Consider the following 23,676-nt stretch of genomic DNA (forward strand, 5'->3'; position numbering starts at 1 on the left):
CATCAGCCCCTCTCTTTCCCCTGCAAACCATCTTCCCTTGCTCCCTTGCTTTCTCACTTCTCATCTCTTGCCACTTTGATGTTTTCTTTTGCAGTTTGTCTCTCTGCAGTCTCATGGTGGTCTCGGGATTAACTCAGGCGGTGTGCTTTGCAAAGCAGGGAGTTCCTCTACTTGTCTCTGGTCACACTCACACACACATGTTCATGAACTACACAATCCTAAAATTGAACATCAAAAGGATTATTAGTTTGGGGCAGTCTTCTAGATTTTTTAGTAGGGAGAATAAAACAGAGGATCCACTGGACAGCAGACCTCTCCTACCTGGACACACTCAAACTCACCCTCGACTGCAGAGACAAGGAGGGGGTTCCCTGTGGCTTTCTTCCCCCTAATTCCCTGTTCTTTAGATTCCAGGGTTCCCTCCTTACTTCCTTTGGCCTGGTGGCCTGGAAGTATATCTGCCCCCAGCTGCAGGATCAGAATTGTCCAAGGAGCACCGGCTCCTACCCTCCTCCCATCCTCTATCCTGGCCCTTCCTCTCTCGCCTTGGTCTCTGTTTGCAGGATAGAAGCTGCTTTTGCTGCTGCTGCTACTACTACTACTACTGCTGGGTCAGGGAAGCGGGGAAAGAGCCAGTTCGACAGATGTCTCCCCCAACTACCACCCCCCCACACACCCACAGGATAGGAATTGGGAGCCAGTTTTCCTCCCATCAGACTCTGGCCCAGGGTGGAGGGACTTCACAGAAAAGTTCCCTTGACCCAGACCTTTACAAGCTAACAAAGCCTGCAGTTTCTCATGAGGATAGTATCACTGCCCCCTGCTGGGCAAGTCCTCACACTGCAGTGCAGATCTCCAGAGGCGGCAGCCCTTAATTCTAGCCAGGATCAGCCCCTCCTTCCTGCAGAAACATAGGTCAGGCAGGAGTTGGCTCAGCTGTCTTCTCCCCCAGACCATTGTCCAGAGTATTCCACCCACCCATCCCATACCCATCCAGAAATGCTTGGCATTTCATTTTAAGCTGTTCTCACAACCATCTTGTGAGATAGGTAGTACAAACATTATTATTCCCATTTTGCAGATGTGGAAACTGAGGTTCAGAGATGTTAAATGACTTGGCCATGCTCATACAGCTAGTAAGTGTTAGAGCTGGGATTTGAACACAGGTCTCTCCTAACTCCAGGTCTAGTACTTTTCCTCTGCTCTCTCTAGTCCTTTCACATCTAACCTCAGTCTCTCTGTTAGAACTCAGATCTATTTCTTACAGTTGCATTCCCCGTCCTCACAGCTTCGATAATCATGTAATGCACCTTTACGTAGTACTCTTACAAATCTGAAAAATGCTTTCCTCACATCAACCCTGTGAGGTTAAGATAAATATATGGACATTTATTCTGTAAGCTCTCAGTAGTGCTAAAGCTAGAAGGGACCTTAGAGCCACTTAGTCCATTCCTCACCTCTGACAAATGAGAAAATGCCATTGCTAAAGAAGCATTACCCCAGAGGAGAGGTGGCCCAGCAGAGAAGAAAGAAGGTTTTAGGCACTGTCCCTCTGCCTCCCTCTTAGACTCTGTTTTCCCAAGACAGCTTCCATTTCTAAAGGCTGGGAAGGACCTGAGGGATCATTGAGTTCTACCCTCTCCTTTTATGAATAAGGAAATTGAGACCCAGGGGAAGAAAACAACTCAAGTCACAGAGAGTTAGAATTAGAACTCTGGCATCCTGACTCCCAGCACCAATACTCTTTCTTCTATTTCAGCTCTTATATTTACTAACTGTATGGTAATAGGCAAGTCACTTAACTTCTCTGGGCCCTAGTGTTCTCATCTGCAAAATGGGGGTAATGATACTTGAAACTTCCTGCCTCATAGAGTGGTTGTGAAGGAAGTATTTTGCAAGTACTCAAAAGAAAGTTAGAAAAAGAAAGTAGCTCAGTAGCTAGGTGGCACAGTGGATAGAGTGCTGGGTCTGGAGTCAGGAAGACTTAACTTCCTGAGTTCAAATCCAGCCTCAGATACTTACTAGCTGTATGACCGTGGGCAGGTCAGTTAACCCTGTTTGCCTCAGTTTACTCATCTATAAAATGAGCTGGAGAAGGAAATGGCAAAGCACTCCAGGATCTTTACCAGGAAAACCCCAAATGGGGTCACAGAGAGTCAGACATGACTAAAACAACTGAACAACAAGATCATCACAACTCAGCTTGCTCATTTCATTCCAAATAGATCTATATTCTAGTCCCTGCCCTAGCCTCATCTCACATCCATCATCTCCACCAAGGCTAGCCTCTACCCTTTTCTAACCACCTCCTGAACTTCTCCCTGCCCTCTTTCCTTCTAACCCCGCCCCCATTCTCTTCATTCATACAGCACTGACTGAGTATCTGCTGTGTTCACAGTCCTGTACTAGGCACCCCCAGGCTTCCTTGAGAAAGAGAGGAGACAGAAATGGGAAAAAGGGAAGAGGAGTCACCCTATTCCCGTCTTTCACCCCCCCCCCCCCCACTGCTTTGCCTTTCTCTGTTGCCCCATGCCTTCCATGGCCTACAGAGCTATGGTGTAGTAGCATCTTCCCTCCTGTCTGAGGTAGGGGAGGGCATCAAGCATCTCTTCTCTAACCCTTTTCTCCCCCCCCCCAACCCCCACCTTTCAGTATGTCCTCAGCAATGCAGGCAGACAGCCATGACCGATACGAGCGCCTCACTTCTGTCTCCAGCTCCGTGGACTTTGAACAGAGAGACAATGTAAGTGACCTCATAATTTCCTCCTTTCCCTACCATGAACTTGGTGAACAACAATGTCTTCTTCAGCTGAAAGGCACAGAAAGGCAAGAGTCCAACCCTCTTATGCCCTTAAAACCCATATAGCCTAGCCCCTCCATTTGTCAGATGAGGAAATTGAGGTCCAGACAAATGAAAAAAACACTTGCTTGTTAATAGTCAAAGCTAGACTATTTTGACTCTTCATTCAGTATTTTTTCCATTATACCACTGCTTCAACTTGAACAGATATTTCTGTGTTAAAAAAAAAAAAGAATTTCAAATCCCTATCCAATGGCCCATTCATTTCAGGCTGAGTTCCCTACAAATAAGTGATGGTTTCTACCCTCCACCTTTTCCTTTCTTCCCCAAAGGTAGGTGGTTTCAGGAAGTCTTTAAGAACTTTAACTTGATCCTTCCTTGGACAGGTTTCTCTGAGCTGATTAGGCACCCTCCTCCCCTAAAAGTTCAGACTCTTGTGCTTCTTCCCCAACAGGGCAGGAAACCACCAAGGGACATGCCTCATCAGCCAGATGGCATCCTTACCCCTAGTCCATGGCTTCCTCCCTACCCAGGAACATCCTTAATTAGTCGCTGTCCTTGACTAGGAGATGGTAGCCAGGGTTCGTTCTTCTGATAAGAGCATCTAAAGTGGCAGTGGCCCACTCAGTGTCCAAAAGCCTCATCGCTCCTGACAGGGTAACTCAGAAGACCAAGCTTCCAGCAGTCTGACAGAGCAGTTCAGTTCAACAGACATTTATTAAGCTCTTGCCTCATGCATGGGTGCTCTGCCAGGTTTTGGGGCTACAAAAATAAAATAAAACATAGTTCCTTCTCTCAAGGAGCTTATCATCTAACATGGGGATAACATTCACACTAATAAATAATAATACAAATTAAATGTTAAGTACCAAAGACTTAAGACTATACTAAAGTGCTCTGAGAAATTCTAGAAGAGAGAGATTTCACCTCTGCCTAAAGAGATCAGAAAAAGTTAGGAGGTATCACCTGAGGAGGACCTTGAAGGAAAGAAAGGATCTCAACAGGCTTGGAGATAGAGGAAATCCATCCCAGGTTTGTAGGAGCAAAGGTGAGAAGATGAGACTTGGCTCATAGTTGATAGGCATGTCTCCCCAAAATAATGGTATTATTGATTACTGTTTCCAGAACAAGATATCAGAGGGAGGAAGACATATCAATGTGGTGGCTGGGCAGATGGCAAGGTGTTGGGGGTGGATCTGAAGTGTGGGCTGGGGCCATCCAGGGATAAAGACAGGATCATCCAGGAAGGACTTCTATTCCAGGTGGGAAAGCAGGGTGGTCAGTGGCAGGTTAGATGCCAAGATAAAGTGGCATAATTGTGAAACATCATCTAAAGCAATCTTCATGTAGTCAGTTTCATGGATTTCATTTGGCAGTCAAGCTCAGATAATACTGGAAAGGTAAACTAGAATAAACTGGTGGGAAGCCTTATATGCCTGGCTAAGGAGTTTGTCCTTCATGGAGGAGAAGGTAGGAAGCCATTGATCATTTTTTGAGCAAGGGAATGTTATCCAAGCTGATAGTTACAAAGATGATCTGGAGAGTGTTGTGAAGGGAGACAGATGTGAGAATAAAGAGAGAAACTAAAGCAGTCTGTGAGAGGCAATGAGTAACTGAATTTCGATGGTGGCAATGTGATTGGAGAGAAGGGAGATTCAAGGGATTTCAGAGGACAAAACTTGGCAATCCGTTGAACATGGCTGGGGGTGGGGGATGGGAGGAGGATGTTTGAGGAAGAGGGAGAAGTCAAAGAAGATTCCAAGATGTTCAGTCTCGGTTCCTGGGAGAAATAAAGTAGTTGGGGAGGACAGAATGTTTTTAAATTTTAAAATAAACCTGAAAAACAAATTCCCACATCAGCCATGTCCAAGAATGTCTCTTTCTGAGTCTTAGTTCATCACCTCTTTTTCAGGAGGTGAATAGCATCTCTCATCTTCATTTGCATTTGTGATTTATCATTACATTGATCAGAGTTCTAGCCTTTCAGATTTGGTTTTCTCAATGATGTTATAATCGCTATAAATTGTTTTAGTTCTGCTCACTTTACTCTTCATCAGTTCATAAAGTTCTTCCCAATTTCCTCTGAAATTATCCATTTCATCATTTCTTATGGCACAGTAATATTTTACAACATTCATATTCTTCAGTATGTCATATTTCCCAAATGACAACACACTCATAGTTTTCCAGTTTCTGCTTGCTACAAGAAGAATTGCTATAAATATTTTGTACATATGGATCCATTTCCTCTTTCTTTGAGGAACAAGCTTAATAATGGTATTACAAGATCAGAGGGTCCACAAAGATTGGTAACTTTCTGGGCATTGTTCCAAATGTATTTCTAAAATGTCTGGGCCAATTCCCAGCTACCCCAACTACTGTACCTGTTTTGCCACAGCCCCTCCAACATTTGTCATTTTTCCTCTTTTGTCATCCTTGCTGGTCTGATAAGTGTGAGATGGAACCTTGAAGTTGCTGGAATTTGCATTTCTCTAATTATTAGTGATTTAGAGTATTTTTTAAAATATATAATTGTCAACATCTTGGATGTCTTTGAAAGCTACCTTCTCATATCTTTTGACCATTTGTCTATTGGAGAATGGCTCTTAGTCTTATAAATTTGAGTTCCTTATATATCTTGGAAATTAGATTTTTATTAGAGAAACTCATTGCAGTGCATTTCTTCCCAATTATGTTTACCTTTTAAATTTTAGTATATTAGATTTGTTTGAGCAGAAATCTTTTAACTTAGTATAATCAAAGTTATCTATTATCTTGTGTGGTCTTCTCTGTTACTTTTTTTGTTTTGTTTTGTTTTTGTTTTTTTTGTGGGGCAATGGGGGTTAAGTGACTTGCCCAGGGTCACACAGCTAGTAAGTGTCAAGTGTCTGAGGCCGGATTTGAACTCAGGTACTCCTGAATCCAGGGCCGGTGCTTTATCTACTGCACCACCTAGCCTCCCCCTTCTCTGTTACTTTTTAGTTATGAATTCTTCCCCTATCTGTAGATCTAAGAGGTAATTCTTCCTTGCTTCTCCGATTTGTTTGTAACGTGACCTTTTATATCAAGGTCAGGTATTAATTTGGAACTTAACCTTGGTGTGAGGTGTTGGCCTAAATCAGACTGTTGTCTAGGATTTCTCCACATTTTTTGTTAAATAGTGAATCCATTCCCCGGTAACTAAGGTCCTTGGGTTTATTGAACACTATGCTACTGTGCTTACTTTATATTTAATCTGTTCAACTGATCAACTTTTTTTTTTTAACCAGTACCAAATCATTTCAGTTATTGCTGCTTTGTAGTACAGTTTGAGAGCCAATACTGATAGACCTACTTCCTTCCTGTTTTTTGTTGTGGTGGGTTTTTTCAGTATTACCCTTGAGATTCTTGAAGTTAAGTTCTTCCATGTGAATTTCATTATTATTTTTCTAGCTCTATAAAGTATTCTTTTGGAAGTTTGACATAGCATTAAATAAATAAATATAGGTAATATTGTCATTCTATTATAATGGTTTGACCTACCCATGTAATTATTCTTATAGTCTGGATGAATCTGAATAGATATACTCTCAAGTATTTATACCTTCTACAGTGATTTTGAAGGAATTTCTCTTTCTAACTTTTGCTGGACTTTGTTGATTATATATGGGAATACCAATTATTTATCTTAATTCCTACAACTTTGCTAAAGTTATTTCATTTAATTTTTAGTTGATTCTATAGGGGTACACTATCATATCAGCAAAAAGATAATTTTTACTTCTGCTTAGTCTCTCAATTTCTTGTCTTATTGCTCTTGCTAGTGTTTCTAGCACTATTAAATGGTAGTGGTAACAATGAGCATCCTTGCTTTACAAACTCTGATCTCATTGGAAAGGCCTCTGACAGTCCTCCATTATATTTCATTTAGATTTTGGATTTTGAGAAATACTATTTACTATTTTAAGGAAAGGTCCGTTTATTCTTATGATTTCTAGAGTTTTTCATAGCAATAAGTGTCTTTTCAGCATCTACTGATTAAATATTCTTTATATTAGTAACATAGTTTATCATTTGGAGTTTTCCTTATGTTGAACCAGTACTACATTTCTGGTATAGTGATAGTATATAATCTTGTGATAGTATATAATCTTTCTAATGTGTTGTAACCTATGTGCTCATTTTTATTTTAAAAAATTTTGTGACAATCAACATTCATTAGGGATGATAGTTTATAGTTTTCTACTTTCTTGTAGATTTAGGTATCAAACCCATATTTGTACCATAGAAAGAGATTGAACATTCTTTTCTATTATTGTAAATAGTTTATTTAGTATTAAAATTAATTGTTTTTTGAATGTTTTAAAGAATTTACTTGTGCATCCATCTGGTCCTGAAGTGTTGTTTTTTTTCCCTTTGAGAATTCATTTGTGTCCTTCAATTCCTTTTATTGGTAATGAGTCTTTTAAATGTCTATTTTTTCTTTTTTGTCAATCTGGGCATTTGATTTTTCAGGTTTGTTAGCTTTTAATTGAACAAAATAGTTTCTAATAATTTCCTTTATTTCCTCTACAGTTTTTCTGAATTCTTTTTTCATTTTTTTTTGTTTTTGTTTTTTTTAGTGAGGCAATTGGGGTTAAGTGACTTGCCCAGGGTCACACAGCTAGTAAGTGTTAAGTGTCTGAGGCCGGATCTGAACTCAGGTACTCCTGACTCCAGGGCTAGCGCTCCATCCACTGCGCCACCTAGCTGTCCCCTTTTTTCATTTTTTATTTAAACAGTTTGGTTTTTCCCTTTTAAAAAAAAATCCAGTTAGATCTTGATCTTATTACTTTTTTTTAAAAACCAGATCCTAGATTTATTTATCAGTTTTATAATCTTTTTGCTTTCAACTTTATTTATCTCCTTTAATTTCCCTAATTTCTATTTTCTTTCTTGGTGAATTTGTGTTTTTTATTCATTCATTCATTTATTTTTGGTGAGGCAATTGGGGTTAAGTGACTTGCCCAGGGTCACACAGGTTTTTATTTATTTTTTAATTGCATGCCCAATTCATTAATTTGTTCTTTGTTTCTTATGTTCATGAAAATGTTTAGAAACATATATTTTCCCCTCAGGATGGATTTGGTTGTATCCCATAAGTTTTGGCATATTGTCTCATTTTAATTCTTCAGTGACATTTTCTATTGTTTTTATAATTTGTTTTTTGAACCACTAGTTCCTTAAAATTATGTTATTTAGTCTTTACTTGCTTTTAAATTCTTTAATGGCTCTTTATGGATTATAATTTTATTGCTTTATGGGCATTAAATAATATGTTGACTATTTCTATTTTTCTGCATTTTTAGTGAGGTCTTTATGCCCCACACATAGTCAGTTTTTATGAAGATCTCATGTTTATCAGTATGCAGATTCCTTTCTATTCTCTTTCAGTAATTGCTAGAGATCTATCATCTCTAATTTTTCTAAAGTTCTGGTCATTTCCTTAACTTCTTTCTTGTTTATCTTTTGGTTAGGTTTGTTCTAATCAAATCAATTAAGTCAAAAGGGGGGTGCATTAAGATACCCTTTATTAACATCATTATAGTTTTACTATTTATTGCTCCCTTCAGTTCAACGAAATGCTATGTTATTAGGAATATAAATATTAACTATTGATATTTATTTGTTACCTGTACCTTTGAGCATAATGGTATAATGTAATTCTGCAAAGGACAAATTTTTAGGAAAAGATTATTCCATTTTGGACATGTTTTCATTGATTTAACAAACATGAATTAAAATATCTCCTACTCTGTACATCATAATGCTTAGTATTGGGAGAGATAGAACATTTAAATAAGACACTTCTTCTCCTCATAACAACAATAGTAATATAGCATTTACATCGCACTTTTAGGTTTGCAAAGTAGTTTAGAGGCGGCTCGATGGATAGAGTGCTGAGCCTGGAGTAAGGGAGACCTGAGTTCAAACCTGACCTCAGACATGTACTACTAGCTTTGTGACCCTGGATGAGTCACTTAACCTCTGTTTGCCTTAATCCCCTGGAGAAGGAAATAGCAAATTACTCTTGTATCTCTGCCAAGAAAGCCCCATGGACAGAGTACGGTCCATGGGGTCAAGAAGAGTAGAATACGATGGAACAACAACAAAGTAGCTTGCATGTTATCTCACTTGATCTTTTACCACAACCCTGGGAGGCAGGTGCTATTATTATACCCATTTTATAGATGAGGAAATTAAGGCTGAGAAAAATTAATCACCTCAGGTTACTCTGCTCATCTTCCTGACCCCTGAGTCCAGTTCTCAATCCATTGTGCCACCTAGCTGTCTCCCTTAATGGAGCATACTGTTTGATAAGGAGCTAAAACACAAATACAGATAGCTATCATACATATAGGTATAATACAATATAATATTACATGGAACATGCATTAGAGTTGCAGAATAAAGTATTGTGTGATATCTGGGAAGTTATCACAGCCCCAAGGAAGGCTTCATGGAGAAGGTGACTTGAATTAGACTTTGAAGGATAGGGAGGAATTCAAAAGGCAAAAAGGAGGAAGAAGTAGAAGAGCATAGAGCATATTTGGGAGACAAGAAAGACCAGTTTGGCTGGAGTATAGAACACATAAAGGAAATTAATATGAAAGACTAAGTAGGGTGATGACAAATTATGGGAGGCCTTAAATACCAGAAAAAGGAGCTTGAATTTTACTTGGAAGACAATAGGGAGCCACTGAATAGTTTTGAGCAGAAGAATGGCATGACCAGATCTCTGCATAAGGAAAATATATGGCGGTTATGTGAAATTTTGCTAAAAGTGTGGAAGACCTATTAGAAAGGTGTTAATTGCAATCATCTGTACAGAAAGTAATAACAAACTGTACAGGGGAGATGGCAATGGGAATACAGAAGTGAGAGATGTTATTTGCTAGAGTGGTATTGCCATAAACTACAAAAGGCTTTTTCCAGAAATAAAGACACACCTAAATAATTGGAAAAGTATTAATTGCTCATAATTAGGCCATGTCAATATAATGAAAATAACAATAAGAATCCATCTGGAAGAGCAAAAGGTCAAGAATCTCAAGGGAAATAATTGGAGCGGGGGCATGGGGGGGGAATAGAAAGGAAGCCTAGTAGCTCTTGATCCTCAAATTATACTATAAAATAATCATCAAAACAAGTTACTTGTTAAATAATAGAAAAGTCCATCAGTAAAACAAATTAAGCATATGGCATAGAGAAGCAAACTGACACAGGAGCATAGTGTTTGTTAAACTCCTGGGGTAAAGACTCATATGAGAAAAACTGCTAGGAAAACTGACAAGCAAACTGACGGAAATGGGCTTTAGACCAGCCTCACACAACACACCAAGATAAGCTCAAGATGAATACATGACTTAGCTATAAAATTTCACATACAGGGAAGGAAATAATTTACAACTATGGATAGGGAAAGAGTTCATGCTCAAAAAGAAACAGGGAAGATTAAAGAAGATTAAATGGACAGTTTTGATTCTATAAAACTAGAAAAAATCAGTGCATTTGAAATTAGAAGAGAGAATTGACTGAAGAAAAACTTTGCAGCAAGTTTCTCTGCTAAAGAACTGGTATTCAAAAATATGTTGGGGGGGGGGCAGCTAGGTGGCACAGTGGATAAAGCACTGCCCTGGATTTAGGAGGACCTGAGTCCAAATCCGACCTCAGACACTTGACACTTAATACCTGGGCAAGTCACTTAACCCTCATTGCCCTGACCCCCCCCCCCCAAAAAAAATAGAACAATACAACAAAAATATGTTAGGAACTTGTTCAAATGTATAAAAAAAGAACAAGAACCATCCCCCTATAGATATACAGTCAAAGTATATAATTAGGCAATTCTATGTGGATATGGAAGTCATCCACATATTGGTGATAATTGACATCATGGGAGTGGATGAAAACAGGTAAGTTGGGCCTCAGAGATGTACTCCTGGTGTTCTGGAGAAAGAAAGAAGCTGAGCCCCAGGAATTCTGTTATATGCTGAGGGTTTATCATTTCATATCATACCTTCCTTTCCTCCTTCCCCATTCCTATTTTTCCCCTTCTCCCCAGACCATTCCTTGGATCAAGACTATAATCTCTCAGCTTTTCTCCTTCTCACCTGTACCATAAGTGAGCATACAACACTTTAGAAATTGAATATGAGTTTTTCAGAGTCTCATTAAAAATTATGGAATTCATTGGCTGGCATGCAAAGTAAGGGTTCAGTTTTCCTAATTCCTTCATTCACGTTTCTTCTTCTGCTTGCTTTCTGAGAGGCAACTGTACCTAACCCTTTTATCCTTTTATTCCTTGGGTTGGTTCTTGGCCAGAAATATTCAATTTCTCTCTTCAGGTCTTTCCTATCACTTTAGACCTTCCCTATATGTTTATATTTTAATAGCATTCCAGCCTCTTTATATATGTCTTAGCTCCCCTGTTATACTATAGACTATTTGTGCTGCTACTATGTATTCCCACCTTGTGTCTAATACAGTGTTTTAATACATAGTAAGTACTGCCTAACTTGAAGTGTGTCTGAAGATTGACACTACCTCATCTGTTGAATAAAATCTAAACTCGGGTTTGCATTAAAAGCCCCTCCATAGCCTGTCACCAATTCATCTTACTGGTCTTATATTTTACTGCTCCTCTTCCCAGTCTGTGCTCCACCCAACTTGGAGAAGTTTATTCTCTTCCCAAAGGAAAGACCAGGTTGGCTCTATCTTGGGATCTCTCCACTTCACAGAATAAAAGTTTCTTTAATTTATCCATCAATTCATAGTATACCTCAGCCCCCAACTTAGAGACTCTGGAGTCAGAAGGATATAAGAGATCACCTTGATCCAACCAACTCTCCCTTCCTACTGCACCCGTCCCATTTTCACAAAGGAGGAGTCCAAGTCTAGGGACTGAAACTTGGACAGTGTTTCAAGATTAGTAAGTAACTAACTTAGAATCTGAACTCAGGACCTCTGACCTGCCCAATCCAGTATTGTTTTCTCCATGCCACATTGCCTCTGTAATCACCAACCTCCCCCAGCCTTGGACATTGGTCCTCTTTTATTTGTGGGGGTGTGAGGGAGGAGAGAGGTAGAATGTGTAGGCAAAGACTCTAGAGGGCCAAGTAACGCTGGTACCAGCAAGAAGGGCAGCAGCAACAAAGTGGTTCCCAAGTCCCTGGGACTCCCTCTGTGTGGAAAAGGAGTGAACTACAAATAACCAGATGGGTCCAAATCAAGCCAAGATTAAATGGAAGTCATTCAGTTTCATTGCCCATTATCCTAGCCAGCCATGCTAGGGAGTGGAGCTCAGCATCTGTCTTTCTTCCCCTGCACCAGAGTCTAACCACAGGGAAAGATTCTGTTCTTAGAACCTTCAGCCTACTCTCCCGAGCCTGTGTTAGGCCAGGCTGAGAGAGGTGGAGAGGAGATTCAGCAAGCTTTCAATAGTAGCTGAAAACTGTTTCTTGCCATAATATAATTGCTGTGTTCTTTGCAACAGTGTCACAGATTTTTGTTAATGTCAGCCATGAAGATCTCAAGGGACCCGCTGTTCTCCTAGGAAGAGAACTAGAAATGTAACCCAGACTCGCAATGGACTCAGCCCCTTTCCTCTACATAACTCCCTCTCACCATTCATTATGGGACTCAGATCCCCTTTCTTTTTCTTCCAGACCCCTAAGAGACTTCATTTGCATTAGAATCTAACTTTGACCACATTCAATCCCCAAACATACAAGAACAGCTCTGTGCTAGGTGTCAGTCAACTACAAATTTAAATAAAATGTAGCCCCTGCTCAGAAGGTGGGGATAGCCAGTAGAGAGATATGTGACTCATACACAGATAACTAATAAACAGTAGACTGCAACAGTCTGAGAGGTACAGTCGTGCCACTGCAGGTGGAAGGAAGGAAGGCAGGCTTTTTGGAGGCCCTAGCATTTTAATTAGGTCTTAAAGGTTATGTAAAAATGCCTGGGGACTTCCAGGCATAGGGAATGATATGAATAGGTGAAATGGACTTAGGGACTTAATTTGAGTGGAACATAGATTGGGTGAAGACTGGAAAAATTGGTGCCAACCTGTGCAGGCCAGTGCTTCCCTGGAGAGCTGACATTATATTCAGTACACTGTAGGAACCCAAAGTTTTTGAAGCATAGGAGTGATACAACCAGAGCTTTTCTTTAGAAAACTTAATGTGTAGCATGGATTACAGGTGGGGAGAAACTGACTGGAAGATTTCATTAGGAATCTTCTTGGAATGAGCCAGTCAAGTGATCATGAGTGTCTTCGCTAAGATTGTGGACGTGTAAGGGCAGATAGAAATGCGATTGTGAAGGTATAATTGACTGGACATAGTGACTAGGTATTAAGAGGATGGAGTAAAAAAATAACCTTATTCTTTTGAACCTGGTTACTGGGACTCTATAAAAGGAGTAACTAGTTTGAGGGAAAACATGGTAAGCTCAGTTTGGGGCATGAATATAAGGTTCTTGAGCATCCACATGTGTTGAGACTTGGTTTTATAAATTAGAAGATCACCTACATAGAGGTAAAGCTATGGGATTATAGAAGATAGCTAAGAGAGAGAAAAGAACACCAAGACCTTTGGGGTAGGGCTACGTGAAGAGAGTAAGAGAGGAGACAGAAGGATCTGTGAGAGAGATTGAAGAACTGGAGAAGAGAATACCCAGAAGGAGGTGCAGAAGGGAGGCTCATAGGCGAAGCAGAACCCAGGCAAGGTCTGGGTCGGTTGGGTTCTTTTGTTCAGGGAAGCTCTGAGTATGTTTGTAGATGTCAGGGATGGAGCTAGTGAAGATGATGAGAATGATGATGCAAAGAAGAGTGAAGCGAGGTCCCAGTGGAAGATGAGCCAGAAGGCAGAGGGTGGGAGTGAGGAGTCTGTTAGCTTTAGAAAGGCATCATTCTGGGAAAGCAGAGGGAGAAGGGCATAGAGAGAACATGGGTATTGAAACAGTCTCCATCTTGATCCTGCCACTTAATCAAGCCTTTCCAGAAAATGGATACAGAGAGAATCTTGAAACTTCTCCATAGCCCTTTTTGCCAGAGGAGCAAAGCTAGGAAATGTGGAGTCAGAAGGAAGGGACTAGATGGTACCCAGAGTGAAAACTAGTCTCAAGATAACAGAAAGTCAACTAAAGTCCCTTGGTAAGAGTAGATGGAATAAGGTACAGGAGGGAAGGAGCAGAAGGTAGAAGGTCAGGGGAAAAACCAACGTTTCTTTCTGGGTTGGTACACATAACTCCAGGTGACATATCTCTTTTGTTCTGTCCCTTCCCCTCCCCCCAAACAGGGTTTCTGCTCCTGGCTGACAGCAATCTTCAGGATAAAGTAAGTATAATGGGGCCTCAGGCTCCCCTAACCCTCATCTCACAGTCCTCAGCCAAGATCCAAAGTTTCAAAGCTAGAGCCTTTGAGGACTTTAGCCTGACCCTTCCTAGAACTCAATGGGTATCACCTAGGAGAGGAATTACCTTTATCCCTGTCTCCTTCCTCCCGCCCAGTGTCATCAGTGGCTCATCCTGTTATCAAGGTCTCCCTCCCAGCCATCCGGTCTGTCTGGCCAAAATGGTAGGGCAATTAAGTAGAACAGTTCCCTATTCATCAGCAGGCAAAAGCAGGTGCCCAGCAGTAAGGAGCAAGTGCAAGTGTCCGACATTCAGGAGCAAGTACCCAGCAGTCAGGAGCAAGTACCCAGCAGTCAGGAGCAGTTACCCAACATTCAGGAGCAAGTACCCAGCAGTCAGGAGCAAGTGCCCGGCAGTCAGGAGCAGTTACCCAACATTCAAGAACAAGTACCCAGCAGTCAGGAGCAAGTGCCCAGCAGTCAGGAGCAAGTGCCCAGCAGTCAGGAGCAAGTGCCCAGCAGTCAGGAGCAGCTACTCAGAAGCACAGAGCTGCTCAGCAGGCAGCACTTACTCCCCATCAGGAAGGATATACTACTGTCCAGCTGGCATGGACCCATGTACAGCAGGAAGGACCTACTGCCCGGCTGGCAGGGACGAGTGAGCAGGCGGGAAACGCTATCCCCCCATCAGAAGCCAGTGCGTGGGTGGGAGGAGTCAATGCCTAGCTGGCAGGAGTTGCTAGCCACTAGGGAGGAGCAACTCCTCAAGAGGAAGGGGCGGGACCGAGACTTCTGCTGGAAGGATCGGGCCTTTAGCTGGCAGGAGGAATCGATCAGCTGGAAGAAGGAAGCGTTCCACTGGCAGGAGCAATTACTTAGCTGGCAGGAGCGTGAATACAGAAGGCAGCTATCCTCAACTTACAGACATAATCATGGATCCGGGGCAGGCAGTCAGGCAACGTTACATGACTTCTTCTTGAGGTTAGCTTGCTCCCCAGCCAATCCCTCCGCAGAAGGACAGAGCCCCTTCTCAGAACTCAGCCTTTCTGACATCTACCAACAGCACCTTCTCTTCTCCCATTGCTATTTGAATTATTACCTCCATCACTCTCCATGACTGCCTTCTTCCCTTTTCATTCCTCTTCCTCTTCCCTTTGCATGCTTCTACTCTTTCCCCACTCCCTTCCTATCCTCCCCCCTTCTTTCTTCACCTGCTGTGTTCAAGCTACACACAGTGGTCCTACATAGGTGACACTCCCTGCCAAAAGCACACACAGGGTAGGTGTGATAAGACCAAAATAGACAAGAAAACAATTGATCTATTCTAGGAAAATGGGAGTAAGGAAAACATTTTTGGCTGGAAAAGTCAAGGGGGATTTCACGGGGAGGAGGTACCTGAACTCACTTTGAAGAAAGAGAAGAATTATGAAAGGTAGGGACAGAGAGGAGCATAGGCCTCTGAGGACAGAGGGGACAGACAGGGCCTCTGAGGATGCCCTGGAGGGAGAGATGATGCTTCAGGGCCAAAGTGGTGAGCACAGAGGGAGAAGTATAGTAATAGGAAATGAGGCTGGAAAATTCAAAAGGAGCCAGGTCATAGAATGGCTTGAGTATTGGGTCAGGACATTTGTATTTTATCACAGAAGCAATAAGGAGCCTTACTTGGGGTGGGAGCGGAGGGTAGGATCAGTCCTTAGGAAGATTATTTTAATGTCTGTGTGATGGATGAATTGGAAAAGAGGGGAATGGGAGGTCGAAAGACCAGCTAGGAAGCTGTTAATGAGTGTCTAGGTGAGATGTGACGCAGGCCTGAATGAATCATGGGAAAAGGAGCAAGAAGGAAGTAGGAAGATAGAATCAACGGAACTCCCCATTCATCACCACATCTCATTGATCCTGCTTCTCTTCCTCTTCTGCCCCATGTTCTCTGTCTGAGCTTTTTGCCCCTCCTTTGAAAATCTTAATGTAGGGGCAGCTAGATGATGCAGTGGGTAGAGCACCAGCCCTGGAGTCAGGAGGACCTGAGTTCAAATCCGGCCTCAGACACTTAACACTTACTGGCTGTGTGACCCTGGGCAAGTCACTTAACCCCAATTGCCTCACCCCCCAAAAGAAAAGAAAATCTTAATGTACTGTAGGCATACCAGCTGTCTTCATCATAATCATTTCTCCTCCTCTCTACTCCCCTTGCTTTGCCCTCCCCATTCCTGTCTGTCCTTCCTATTTCCTAAAGTCAATTTCTCAAGCATTTATTAAGTACTTTCATTTCCATAAGGTACTCTGCTAGGCACTGTCCCCTCCCCTCAAGGAGCTCACATTCTATTGGGAGGGATAGGTGTGTAATGCACAAATAAGTAAATAGAAGGTCATTTGAAGAAAGAATGAACAGAAGATCCCTCATGTAGAAAGTAAGCCTTGAAGGAAACTGTCTTTGGAAAGTTGGAGGGAAGGAAGGAAATGCTTTTGAGCCATTGGGAAGTAGCTTCTGGGAAGACTCAGTGATGGACTGTCAGGTTCAAAGCACAGGGAATGGGCCACTTAGTCAGGAATATAGACTGAGTGAAGGAGAGAGTAATGTAAAGTAAAGGCTTTGAATGCCAGTTTAAGTTTGCATTTTATTCTACAGGCAATCAGCAAGCATTTAGTAAGTATCTGCTCTGTTTGCCCCATCCTGTCTAGGCCCTGAGAGTTACTTGAGTATTTAGAGCAGGGGAGCGACACGTTCAAACCTGTGCCTTAGGTAAATTATTTAGGCAGCTGTGTGGAAGACAGTTTGGAAATGGGAGAGACTAGAAGCAGCGAGGTCATTTAGGTCTCTTGCAGTAGTCCAGGTGAAGGCTGATAAGGGCATCAAGGGACAGAGTCTCTACACGGGAAAAAAAGGGAATAGATGCAAAAGATGTTGTAAAGGTAGAATCAACCAGACTTTTTGCAACCAACTGGCTATAAACCTGAGTGATTAAAAGAATGGTGATACCTTCAGCAGAAATAGGGGAATTTGGAGTATGTGAGTCTGTGGAAGGGAGTTTGAAAATGATGAGATCTGTTTGAACATGTTGAGTTTGAGATGCTAATGGTACTTCCAGGTGGAGATGTCCACCAGGCAATTGGCATTTGGGGATTGGATTCCAAGAGAAGTTGGGGGGTGAGATTTGGGAGTCATTTGCATATATATTTTGGGGGAGCCACCTGGACACAGGTGATAATTAAACTCATGAAAGCTGATGAGATGGGGCAGCTAGGTGGCACAGTGGATAGAGCACCGGCCCTGGAGTCAGGAGTACCTGAGTTCAAATCCGGCCTCAGACACTTAACACTTACTAGCTGTGTGACCCTAGGCAAGTCACTTAACCCCAATTGCCTCACTAAAAAAAAAAAAAAGAAAGAAAAGAAAGCTGATGAGATTCCCATGGGTAAAAATGTATAGAGAAAGAAGAGAAAAAGACCCAAAACAAAACCTTTCAGGCACTCACACCCAGAGGGTGGGACAAGGATGATGATCCAGCAGAGGACTCATTCTTTTAGCAAATACTGAAAAGGAGGAATCAGACAGGAGAGCCAGAAGGGAGCAGTGTCATGGAAACCAAAGAAGAAAGGCGTGTGCAGGAGGCAGCCAGGGTAGATGATTCTTCCCCAGAATTTGACAGTGGCCTTGAGATGAGAGACTAGAGGAAATTATTTTTTTTAAAGGGCATGTTTGGAGAGAAGAGGTAATCAAGGGCACAATCAGAGGGCTTGATCAAAGCTCTTGAGGAGGCTAAAGTAAAGGAATAGAGAACAAGGAATGGCATACCAAGAAGAAAAAATGGGTGAGAGATGGCCTTGATTTTTCTCAGTTAAGTAGGAGGCAAGGCCCTCCACAGAGAGCAAGGAGGGAAGGAATGACCTGAAACTTGCAGAGAGAAGCAGTTGCTTGGAACAGCAACTACAGGCAATGTAATAAGAAAGAAGAATTGCCTTGTAGTAGTAAGAGCCCTAGTGAGCTTCTTATGGTAAGACAAAGAACCAGAGGAGGCTCCCATGGCTGAAGTCACTACAGTTTGCCATTTGACACGGTGTGAGTAGTGATGGAACAAGGAGGCAAGTAGAAGAGTATGTAGCTGAAGTGGTCAGCTTTAGGATCATAACTGAAGTAACATGAGGCCAGAGCCAAGCTCAGTAAATAGCGTTTGCCTAGAGGCACTGGAGGTTTCACTGAGGACAAGGGATAGTTTTAGAAGAGTGATATGGAAGGATGGGGAGTTATTATGTAGAGGTGTTATAAGAGTATTGGTTGAGATATAAAGTCTGCTCCTTGTGGTTGATTGAGGTTAAGTGAAGAAGATATAGATCATGGGAGTTCGGAGGTTTGATGAACTAGAAGACCAGGGTAGTTGAGGTGACATCAACATATACTTCTTTATTCCCTCATCATTCTCTCCTCTTTTTTCTTATTCATCCTCCTCCTCTTCTATTTCCATTTCCTTTTCCTTCCTCCCTCTCTGTTCCTCTCTTTCATTACAGACACACACACACACCCCTACCTTAAGCCTTCTTTCCATCCTTTTCAGAGAGAAGGGAGGCCATGGGGGTGCTATTTCCTAGCCTGAAAGTTGGACAAATATAGGTGTGAAGGTCAGAGGTTAGGAGAAGGGAATGGCCATTGCCCTTCCCCCCTCCATTGGTTCTGATTCTCTGTCCTTCCCCATCTCCTACTTCCCTCCCCTTTCCACTCCTGCTCCCCAGGGATGAGGAGATCTTGGACAAGTGTGGGGCTGATGCAGTGCACTACCTGACGTTCCAGCGGCACATCATTGGGCTGCTTGCGGTCGCAGGTGTTCTCTCCGTGGGCATTGTGCTTCCTGTCAACTTCTCAGGGAATCTGCTTGGTCAGTGGGGGGGAAGGTGTGCTTCCTATCAGTTTCTCAAGGAACCTGCTGGACAGGGGTGGGGAAAGAAGGGGAGGGAAGTGACTTGAATGAATGAACAAATGATGAGTGAGTGATAAATGATGAATGAATAAAAAATGTTTTATTAAACTTTTACTGTGTGCCAAGCACTGGACAGCAGGAGATGGGCCAATTCCTGATTCTCACAGCTTCCTGTCCCTCTTCTCTTTCTCCCTTTACCCCAAGAAAACAACCCCTACAGCTTTGGGAGAACTACCATTGCCAACCTAGACTCAAGGTAAGGATAGAGGAAACCAACCAAAAGGAAAGATGTACATTAGTGTGGAGCTTGGGGCTCCAAGGAAGGATGAGGAAAGAAACGACAGCCACAAGTATGGGTGTGTGGGTGGGAGCAGGACATAATAGGACAGCAGGAAAAAAAGTTAGGGTTGCTCAATCCAGAGAAGAAGAGGTTGGGAACAAGTGTGGGAAGTAGAGCAAGGCTAGAGACTGCTGGATATGTGTTAGAGGGTTAGAGAAGAACTGCAGGCATAGAGAGGCCTCTAAGAAGAGGAGACGGCCGTAACTGCATCAGAAGAGAGCACTTCACTGGAACATGTCGCCAGCAGGGAGGCTTTGGGCTCTGCAGTGAGGGGAGCTCTCCAGAGACATTCACAACAAGCCTGTAGGACACATAATGCTGATACTTTCCCCATCTTACAAATAGAACTGTGATGCAGGTAGGTAAAGGGATTTTGTTCAAGGTCAGACAGCTACTAAGTGGTGGAATCAGGCCTCCAGCCCCCAAGTCTTTTGACTCCTCACTCTAGGACTCATGTCAAGTGAACATGCATTTATTAAGTGCCTACTGTGTACCAGGCACTCTGCTAAGCACTGGAAATACAAAGTCAAAAAAAAAAACAGTCCTTGCTCTCAAGGAGTTCACAGACCAATGGGGGAGACAATATGAGGACATTATATAAACAGGATAAACCCAAGATGATCTTAGAAGAAAGCCATTAAAGAGGACCTGGAAAGACTTCCTGAAGAAGGTGGAATTTGAGCTGAAACTTGAAGGAAGCCAGGGAAACCAGCAGGCAGAGACCAGGAAGGAAAGAATTCCAGGTCTGGGGGACAGCCCAGGGAAAATGCCCAGAACCAGGAGATGGAGGACCGCAGGAAGGAAATAATACCCAGGAGGCCATTACACTGGCTCACTGAGGGCATAGAGGGGAGTGAGGTATAAAAACACTGGAAAGGGAGGAAAGTCTTTCAAAGCCAAACCGAATTTAGATGTGATCCTGCTAGTGCTCCAGAGGGTGCCACTAGGGTTTATCAACTAAGAGGGGTGACATGGTCAGACCTGCACTTGGGAAGCTCATTTTGGTAGCAGAGAGAAGGATGCACCAGAGTAGTAAGAGATTGGGTATGGGGAGACCATGAGAAGACCACTGCAGTAGTCCAGGTATAAGGGATAGGGGGCCTACACCAGTGATGGACCTTTTAAACAGTGAATAGAGAGTCTAGGATTTGGTTAGAGGAGAGACAGGGCCAACTCATAAACCTTTGGAGAGAGTCAGAAATATAGAGCTCCCCCGGTGAAATATTTAATGCATAAACTGGGTTGGTGCTGTGGGAACAGAATTCATGCTCCCAGCTAGAGATATTCTCCCTCAAATCCCCATTTTTTTTGGCAGTAACAACCTGCTATGGCTGCACACCTCTTTCGCCTTCCTATACCTACTACTCACTGTGTATACCATGCGAAGACATACCTCCAAGATGCGCTATAAAGAAGACGACATGGTAAGCCGAAATTTAAGAGACTTAATGTCACCCCCATATCAACCCACCTGATGTTCAGCTCCCACTCCCCAGCCTCAAATCCACACAACCCATTTCTTCATTCTTCATTTCTACTCTAATCACCTCTTATCCAACTTTCTCCTCATCTTCCTTTTTGTCTTTCCCTTTTCTCTCTCTGTCTCCTCCATTCTCATTTCCCCCCTTCATCTTCTGCTTCCTCCCAAATCTGTAGCAGCCTTCTCCTCTTCCATGTTTTTTTCTTGTCTCCCTTCCTATCCTCTCTCCCCAAATCTCTACTTCATCCAACAAACACCATCTTCTTATTAAAACCCTTGTTGAAATAAGAGACAGATTGTGAGGTGCTACTTCCAGGCCAGGTCTACTACCTAATATCTTTAGTCCTCAAAGTCTACCCTCTCCAATTTGGTCCCATCTTCTCCTTCAAACCCTAGTACTGGGGCAGCTAGGTGGCGCAGTGGATAGAGCACCGGCCCTAGAGTCAGGAGTACCTGAGTTCAAATCCGGCCTCAGACACTTAACACTTACTAGCTGTGTGACCCTGGGCAAGTCACTTAACCCCAATTGCCTCACTAAAAAAAAAAACAACAGAAAAACAAACCCTAGTACTACCTACCCCCAACAGCATTAGCTGTTCTCTGGGCCCTTGGCAATGCTAGGATTCAGCAGAGTGAACCATCTTCCTCCACCTCCACCTCCCCACCCCTCCAGGTGAAGCGCACCCTCTTCATCAATGGCATCTCCAAGTATGCAGAATCAGAAAATATCAAGAAGCACTTTGAGTGAGTCGACCCTGCTGTCCTTTCTGCACCTAGTGGGGCCTCACTGGCCCTTCCTGTCTCTGGAGACTGGGCGCCAGTGTGGCTGCATGGGCAAGGAGGAGGGGGAGAGGCATGTTGGGTACATTGGTGGAGGGCCACGTCCCTCACAGATAATGATGGGGGACTGTGTCATAGGGAGGCGTATCCCAACTGCACTGTGCTCGAAGCCCGGCCTTGCTACAATGTCGCCAAACTGATGTCCCTGGAAGATCAGAGGTAAGTGGTTCTCAGAAAAGGGGTGCCCCCATTCACCTGTCCCTTTTGATGGCAGAATGTCTCAGAAGAAAATAAGCTGTAGATGTAGCTTGAAGAACTCAGGCTGGACTTCCGCAAGGACTTTGAGACTTGACATGTAGAGAGTCAAGGGGTACACTAAGATGACCATGATTATCTCCTTCCTTGGGGGGGGGGGCTTTAAAAAAGAAGCCATGTTCCCTTTCTCTCTTCTACCTGTATAATCCTGTCTAGAGACAGGTAAATAGAGAGGAGGACGTCACAAGGGCTACAGTGACCTTCAGGGCAGACTGAGCTCCCTGGCACAGACTGGACAAAGGACCCTCAGGGATGGGAGTAATAGCAGAGTGAAAAGACACTGTGCCACTCCTACCTTGCCACACTATTGATTGGTGGTCTTGTCCCCTGGGTCCCACAGGAAGGAGGCGGAGCGAGGGAGGATATACTTCAGCAACCTGCGGGCCAGAGAGAATGTGCCCACCATGATCAACCCCAAGCCTTGTGGGCACCTCTGCTGCTGTGCGGTTCGAGGCTGTGAAGAGGTAGGGAAGGGTGGGCAGGGGGAGCTGGGCAGCAGGGCTGCTCGGCTCCCCATAGCAGCATTGAAGGGGAAGAGAAATGGGGAGATAGGGCAGAGGCCATACACAGGTACATGGGCAGAGGTCTGCGCTCCCTAGTGAAAAGCAATGCCAAAACATGTGTGACATGGGCTGAGAACATAGGCACTCCTATGCGCTCACGCATGCATACACCACACCCCCAATAGGTAGGCTTGTGCCCACGGATGCCAACAGAAGAACACAGACGTGACCACCTCTGTGTGCTCCAATAACTTTTCCTTACTCCAGCATCTAAAAGACTCAACATAGGAGAGGGACAAGAGAGAGTGCAGTAACTAAAAGAATACTATCATCATAGGCCATGGGTTCAAGTCTTGGTTCTGCCCCTTATTAACTGGTTGACCTTAGGCAACGTCTCTGAGCCTCAGTTGCCTTATCTGTAAAGTGGGAGTAATGATATTTTCAGTGCCTGTCTCAGAGGGCTACTTTGTGTGAAAAGGGGCCCTTCTTTTTCCCCAAGGATCCTCTCATCTCTTCCCCCATCCATACCAGAAATGCCTCTCCTTCTCTGGTTTGTTCGTACTCTCCCCCAAACCCTGAGCCTCTCCTCTCTGTGACCTCCTCCCCTTTGCTTTCCCCTCCCACAGGTGGAGGCTATCCAGTACTATACACAGTTGGAACAGAAACTGAAGGAAGAATATAAGCAGGAGCAGGAGAAAGTGAACCAGAAGCCACTAGGCATGGCCTTTGTGACCTTCCACAATGAGAGCATCGCTGCCCTGTAAGCCCAGGGGCCTGCCCCTCAGAATTCCCCAAACCCCACCACCAGTCCCTCACCTGTTATTTTGCCAGAACTCCTGACTCCCACATGCATTTTCTTTTTCTTTCTTTTTTTTTTGAGGGGCAATGAGGGTTAAATGACTTGCCCAGGGTCACACAGCTAGTAAGTGTCAAGTGTCTGAGGCCAGATTTGAACTCAGGTCCTCCTGAATTCAAGGCTGGTGCTTTATCCACTGTGCTACCTAGCTGACCCCTCACATGCATTTTCTAAAGACACCATCCCATCCCCATAGTATACATTCTGAAAGCTTCTGTTCCGGTGCCCCTCCACTGTGTCTTGTCTCTCCCAGTGTCACCATCTTCTCCCTCACCTACAGCCCCTTCAGGGGCAGCTAGGTGGTGCAGTGGATA

General features: G+C 43.4%; 1 protein-coding gene across 3 annotated transcripts in view; it reads left to right on the forward strand.

The window, feature by feature from the left end:
- The window catches only part of TMEM63B (transmembrane protein 63B), a 42,047-nt gene that overhangs the window by 9,467 nt on the left and 8,904 nt on the right, over nt 1-23,676 (forward strand). For all 3 annotated transcript variants that reach the window (XM_043964153.1, XM_043964155.1, XM_043964154.1), the window contains 9 exons: nt 2,653-2,743; nt 14,125-14,162; nt 18,904-19,046; nt 19,293-19,344; nt 20,744-20,852; nt 21,582-21,652; nt 21,827-21,907; nt 22,344-22,467; nt 23,133-23,266. In XM_043964153.1, the coding sequence (XP_043820088.1) occupies nt 2,653-2,743; nt 14,125-14,162; nt 18,904-19,046; nt 19,293-19,344; nt 20,744-20,852; nt 21,582-21,652; nt 21,827-21,907; nt 22,344-22,467; nt 23,133-23,266 (843 nt within the window). The remainder of the gene's footprint in view (nt 1-2,652; nt 2,744-14,124; nt 14,163-18,903; nt 19,047-19,292; nt 19,345-20,743; nt 20,853-21,581; nt 21,653-21,826; nt 21,908-22,343; nt 22,468-23,132; nt 23,267-23,676) is intronic.

The sequence above is a fragment of the Dromiciops gliroides genome, chromosome 4 (genome assembly GCF_019393635.1).
Source record: "Dromiciops gliroides isolate mDroGli1 chromosome 4, mDroGli1.pri, whole genome shotgun sequence".
Taxonomy (NCBI): Eukaryota; Metazoa; Chordata; class Mammalia; order Microbiotheria; family Microbiotheriidae; genus Dromiciops; species Dromiciops gliroides.